This window comes from Sinocyclocheilus grahami, unplaced genomic scaffold (genome assembly GCF_001515645.1).
Source record: "Sinocyclocheilus grahami isolate Dianchi unplaced genomic scaffold, SAMN03320097.WGS_v1.1 scaffold852.1, whole genome shotgun sequence".
Taxonomy (NCBI): Eukaryota; Metazoa; Chordata; class Actinopteri; order Cypriniformes; family Cyprinidae; genus Sinocyclocheilus; species Sinocyclocheilus grahami.
The window spans coordinates 506,207-513,132 of NW_015506031.1; the positions used below are offsets into that span (position 1 = coordinate 506,207).

General features: G+C 35.9%; 1 protein-coding gene across 1 annotated transcript; it reads left to right on the forward strand.

The window, feature by feature from the left end:
• Positions 1-5,877: 5,877 nt before the first annotated feature.
• On the forward strand, positions 5,878-6,926 carry LOC107562969 (uncharacterized). The gene is made up of 4 exons (XM_016247727.1): positions 5,878-5,977; positions 6,074-6,457; positions 6,604-6,735; positions 6,871-6,926. Exons 1-4 carry the CDS (start codon positions 5,878-5,880, stop codon positions 6,924-6,926), a joined length of 672 nt encoding a protein of 223 aa, XP_016103213.1.

The following is a 6,926-nucleotide window of genomic DNA, read 5'->3' on the forward strand; positions in this document are numbered from 1 at the left end:
AACAATAGCCATGTAGTTGAAATATGCAATACAGGAAACCTATAACGACGATCAGCACTTTAGGTCATCGCCATTGTCACATTAAACATAATTATATTGTCAAAAAAGAAAAAAAAAGTCATGTTTGATGTCAATGCGATGTTATTATTTGTTTGAAATTATGGCCTCTCGGCCTCTTTTAAGGTGTCACACAGTTGCATTTTAAAAACGAGCACTTTACCATATTGAAACAAACTATTTAACATTCTGATACATTTAAACGTGTAGTAATTCAAAATGAAGTTGACTAAGAAGTTATTTAATTGATGGTGAAAACCTAAAAGAGCTTTTTAAGTGTTTAAAAAAAAAAAAATAATAATAATGGAAAAGAAAAGAAATGAGTGGAACAAGACCAGAATAATATTACCCTCACACAAAAAAAAGAAGAAGAAAAAAAAAAAAAAAACCTCCCCTCCCACCACTATGAACCAGACACTAAAGGTCCTCATCTTTATCAGTCACTGAGATGGAGAGAGCAAGAATTACAGTCATCATACTTGTGTGTACGTCCATATTTGTGTTTTTAAATGTTGTATTTTATGCAATTGATTTGATTGACAGTCCTCTTTCATGTATATGAACTTGTATTTGCTTTTGCAGGTGTTTTGTTCTGTGAACAGCAGAGAGTCTTTGGGGCAGAAGTGGACATGAGAGTTAAAGCAGGAGACAGCATCACTCTCTACTCTGACTGTGTCATACCATTAGGATCACACATTTTTTGGTGGAGAAACTGCTCACATGAGCATCAACCATCTCTGTTCATAGATTCTTCAGAAATATTCAAGGCAAAGTTTCCACGTTTTAGTTTTGTGCTCAACAGCTCCAGAAACTCTTATGATCTACATATTACAAACGTCAGTGTCTCTGATGAGGGAATATACTACTGTGCGAAAAGAGAAATGAAAATAAGTAAAGATGTACACGGCATCATAAATAATCAATTTGAATACGAATATGGAAACAAGACAACTCGTCTATCTGTCTTGGGTGAGAAAACATTTTCACTGTTGTTCATGTTGATTTGTTTTGTTTGAACAAACCCATTTCTTTTATTTTCATTATATTTTTTAATATAGTTAACGACAAGTCTTGCACATATACAGTATTTATGCTGACACAATCCTGCAGTCAAACTTAAAACTGCAGGAAACTGCATCTATGTATAAATATTTCAGTAACACTACAATACGGGTGCACTAATGTGCATTAATTCATTCTTAACTAATGCACAGATAATCCTGAATTAAAACCATTCATTAATGATTACTACATCAGCAACTATTAAAGAGTCTATCTGATTAATAGATCAAGTTATATATGAATTGCTATTAATTAAATGTGTCATCATGTATTAATTCCTTAACAACATATAGTATTAACTAATAGGTTAAATTTATGTGTTAATTACCAATGGATCAAAGCTATATGTTTCAATTTCCAGCTGTCTGCTTTCATTAATCATTAGCAAATGATTTACATCATTACATATGACTTTACTTGTTGAGGCACATGACTATTAGCTCATTTGGAAGTTGAAATGCATAGCTTTGACCCATTGCGGTAATGAACATGTTAATTTACGCTATTAGTTAATACTATACATTAACTCATGTGTGCATTAGTTAATATATGTTTGTATGAATGTTTGTTAATAAAAGGTTTATGCATACTTAATTTAGATTTGTATTATTTTAACATTAATAAACAACAAAGAAATTGCAATATATTTTCATATCTAAATGCCGATACGATTTATTAGGCATCATGCTTGGCAAATGGAAAATATATGCAATATTAAAGATAATTTTAATGGTAATTAAAAATTTTAATAGGATGTTAAAATAAAATGTACATATTAATTGAACTTTAATATGTCAGCATTTAGGGTCAGCAATGTATTTTTTTTCTTTGTGGTGCTGATACTGCTGACTCACTGTTCGTGCAAATGAAGGTAAGAGTACAAACCACAAATGTTTCCACTTGAGCATGCAACAGTAAATATCATGAAAGTGTTTGTGTTTAACCTGGTGTGGCTGCATGCTGGACATGCACATGAATGTAAGTGTGAAAACAGACAAAAACAGAAAGAAGCATGTTGGAAAAAGTTAACTGCAAGGTGTTAATAAATGTAAGTGTACTGTATAAACTTACTCAATCAGGTAATCAGGAAATTCTTCAGATACAAAAAAAATTGACACAGACCACAGATGTATGTTGCATAAAATGACATTAAGCATAGACAAAGAACAGTCGGCAGTTCTAGTTTGTTTTATTACTACAAATGCAATGGTATTAGATGACACTTAAACCTCTGAATATAATCAGGCTTTTGTATTTTAAAGCAGCAGTTATCCAAACAGCATGACTGCTTTGACCAATACGTTTTTAATCCCAAAAATTACAATTTCAGTTGTATTTGAGTTGTATCTGAAATCATTTTAATTTGTCGTGTAGTTATAGGCATTTTTAGGTTACAGCGCCACCTTTGGGCTAAAAAAATCTAAGCTAGCATGCTTCCTCGAGTGTATGCTATGCTAAGCTTTGTGACAACATACTTATTGCCTTTTAAATAATTTTTAATTAGGCCACGTCCAGAACAGTTCATTTTCCTGAGGTTGCTGTTTTGATCTCAAGTTCTTGTTGATCTTATGTTCTTAATTACTGTTTACATTGGAACTCTAGAGAAATAATTAGAGAATTAACTGAAATTACAGGCATATTGAGATGAGCTTTAAGGGCTAGTTAATTAAAAAATTTATTCATCAAAAAAGTTTGACATGAATATGTTTTGAGACAAAGTTGCTCAATAAACTTGGGTTTTCAGTTAAAACATGTTGAAAATGTTTACAGTGTGGTAAAACTAGAAGTATTGCAAAAAAGTAATAAATGTGTAATTACCACCTTTACCATTTTTCTATATGCAGTTTTAGTGACAAGAACATCTAATGGATTTTCTCATTTACTAGATTACTTGTTTAAGATAGAAAAGGAATGTATTTTAGACATTCTTCAGTTAATGAGAAATTTGCATTATTTTGTCATATCACACCTGTCCTTACAACTTTGGAATATAGTGAATATAATTAAGTAGAACTTCAGCACATTGGACAGCTCCAAGTGCTGAACACGTGAGACATGAATTACTGTGCCTTCTATCTTACTTTGGAACTTAATGGGTACTTTTTTGAAATGAGACTCAATGACTTACTTTATTCAAGACTTTTTTTGAAGAGTTCACCCCAAAATTTGCTGAAAATGTACTCACCCTTAGGCCATCCAAAATGTAGATGAGTTTGCTTCTTTGTAAATTTATGTAAATGTAAATTTAGCATGACATCACTTGCTCACCAATGGATCTCTTCAGTGAATGGGTGCCGTAAAAATGAGAGTTCAAACAGCTAAAAAAAGCACAAGTAATCCACATGACTCCAGTCCATCAATGCACATCTTTTGAAGTGAAAAGCTGCGGAGGGGAGCTCCGACTTCTACATCACGGCTTCGGGTGAGTGGAATATGGAGGGCGGTCAGTGCCAAAACGAGGAGGAGAGACCTCGGGATCCCCAGTCCAGCCCAGGAACCCCTAAATTTGCTGAAAATGTACTCACCCTTAGGCCATCCAAAATGTAGATGAGTTTGCTTCTTTGTAAATTTATGTAAATGTAAATTTAGCATGACATCACTTGCTCACCAATGGATCTCTGCAGTGAATGGGTGCCGTAAAAATGAGAGTTCAAACAGCAAAAAAAAGCACAAGTAATCCACATGACTCCAGTCCATCAATGCACATCTTTTGAAGTGAAAAGCTGCGGAGGGGAGCTCCGACTTCTACATCACAGCTGAGGGTGAGCAGAATATGGAGGGCGGTCAGTGCCAAAACGAGGAGGAGAGACCTCGGGATCCCCAGTCCAGCCCAGGAAGGGCTCCTGATCTTCCATTCAGCCCAGAAAGGGCTCCTGATCCCCAGTCTAGCCCAAGAAGGGCTCCTGATCCCCAGTCTAGCCCAGGAAGGGCTCCTGATCCCCAGTCCAGCCCAGGAAGGGCTCCTGATGTTTCGTTAAATCTCCGCCTGTCTGCTCTGCCTGCCATCCCTTTGCCTTCCCCTGTCACCATCTCACATCCACTGCCTTGTCCTCCTCCTAGTCCCCCTCCGCCCCTCCCTCTGTTTCTACGGTGCAAGGACGCACCTTCCGGGAGGGGGGAGTAATGTAACACCCCTGTGGACTGTTTGTTGTGGTTTCTTCCCCTTGTGTTGGTTTAGCCCGTCTAATTATTAGTTAATCACCTCATTGTGCTCACCTGTCTGTCCCTCGTTAACTGCCCTATATCTGTTCTGGTCTCTTGTGTTCTAGCTTGTCGGTTATTGTGAATGTTACCCCGAGTGTGTGTCTGTCTCTGCCTTGTTGTTGCTACATTAAATATCCTTCTTTTGAATCCTTGTCGTCCTCGTCATCCTGCCTGCCTCCACACACCTGGACCGTGACAGAAACGTATTGGATACATAAATTAGATGCTCTCTCATATCCTGGTCTTAATGAAGATTTTTCTCCATTTTTGTAATGGTTAGATTTGTTTGTAGGTGCTTTTTATTGGTCTTTGTTCAATTGAAAAAATGTTTTTAAACTGTAATGTCTTTTGAGATATGAATTTTGGGTTGTATGTTTCCTTTTTTTCCCCTCCTTTTGGGATGGTTTGATATTTGTAAATACCCAATAGACATCTAGTGATTAGATCCTGAAAATGTATAGTCACAGATGTATTTATTCAGAGAAAGTTTTTAAAATCCTAAGAGACATCTAGTGGTTAGACCTTGAAAATGTATAGTCACAGGTGTATCCATTTAACTAGTTCTCATTCTCTATTGCTTAACACCCTGACGAAGGCCTGTTTGGGCTGAAACACGTTGTTTTTTTTTATATGTAGCCCTGTCTTACAATAAAGGCTTTTTATATTTTGCCTGCTATGTGAGTGCCTGGACGTGAATTTTTGTTTTTGTTTCTTGCAATGGGATCCACTTTTTATTTTCGACATTAAAAATGTGTGTTTAAATGATAAACTGCGGAACTACAGTATGCCAGACTTTTCATTTAAAAAAAAAAAAGTCAGTTCTTTTAAGATGAAGTCAGTTCTTAATAAAACAACATTGTGTTTATATAAGAGATTAAGCTTAAAATGAATTCATAGTTTATTTTGATATCCATAAGAACACACAGAAAACTTCCCTAGTGCATGAATTAATGAGAGCTAGATGCTTTCATGCAAATACACACACTTTAACAAACACACAAAAGCAAACAAAGGCTAAAGGGAACATTTCTGTTTGGTGAGCATTGATCTACAAGAGTTATGAAGTTTGATGACGTGTAAAAGCAACAAATGTGAGGAGGTTGTAAGTGGTCTGAATGAGGCCTGTGGGTTTCCTGTTTTGACATGTTTAGATGTTGCTGCATCATAGCTTCTTATTTTGATCAACTATAGTAAAACAAAAAAGAACCCCACAAATTGTACACTAACCCTCCAGTTCAAAGCTAATTAATTTACTCATGGCATGTCAAATGTAAAGCACATAATATTGGGCTTATCTGCACACACACAAAACATCTTAAATATTATAGTCTCTTTTAAAAATCGTCTCTCTGCATATCTGTCAGATGATGAAAAGTTTTAAGATTTTCATGGTCACAAAGACAAATCAGAGCAAAAAAAAATCTATAAGGTAATGGATTATTGGTTAATACTGCTCTCACTCTTCCGATGTTCACACAATAACCTAATTTACTGCCGAAACCTCATGACGCGGGCAGCTTTAGGTAAAACTTTCCACTGACCTGAACCAATCAGATGAGAGCTGACGTCTACATTGAGACCCTCACCAGTGTCAGTTATTCACAATCGCTCACTAAGATGGAGAGGCCAAGACTTGCTCTCATTGTGCTTATGTGTAAGAAAAACTATACTTCAGCTGTTTTTAGTGTGAATATTTTGGTATGGTAGTATGATTTGAAATGCTTCATGTAGTTATTTTGTGCTTTTACAGTTTTACTGTTCCATCAGACAAGAATCTATGGAGAAGAAGTGGAGATGACAGTCAGACCAGGAGACAACATCACTCTCTACTGTGATCGCTCTGTAACTTTTGGCTTCAGCATTGAATGGATAAGAAACTGCTCTCATGAAAATCAACCCTCTCTCATAATAGATTTTAGGAAACTAGACATGGAGATATTTCAACGTTTCAGCTTTATCCACAACAGCTACAATAATTCTTATGATCTACATATTACTAACATCAGTGTCTCTGATCTGGGACTGTACTACTGTGTGGAAGAAGCGAATAAGCTACATGAAGATGAACAAGGCCTCATCTCCCAATCTATCGTGTACTATAATGGAAACCGAACAACTCGTCTCTCTCTGGAAGGTAAGAATACACTTCTGCTAGTTATATCATCGCTTGTGTAATTCTCAAGAACTTTACTTTTCTCATGGAAAAATCAAGATGAACAGAACACAAATATGTTTATTAACATTCATAGATACATTTGTGTTTATTTTATCTTGAACAAGTGACTTCCTGTTCTGAGCCCTCTGCACCTCCTGACTGTGTGCTCTGCTGGATGCTGCTGTTCAGTGTGTGTCCGGTGTGTGTTCTCCTCTTCTCTGTCTGTGTGTTCTGCTTCTATTGTAGGAAAATGACAGGTAATTATTCACAGGTTAATACTCTTCTTTAGCACTACTAATTTACACAATACTTTAGACAGCTTTTGTCAATGAGCACAAAAAAAAAAAAACCTGCATCAGTTGAAATGTTCTAATTTAAATAATCAATTTTAGATTCTGCTGCTGATCAAAAAGACAAGCCGAAAAGTAGAAACATTGTTGTGGTATGA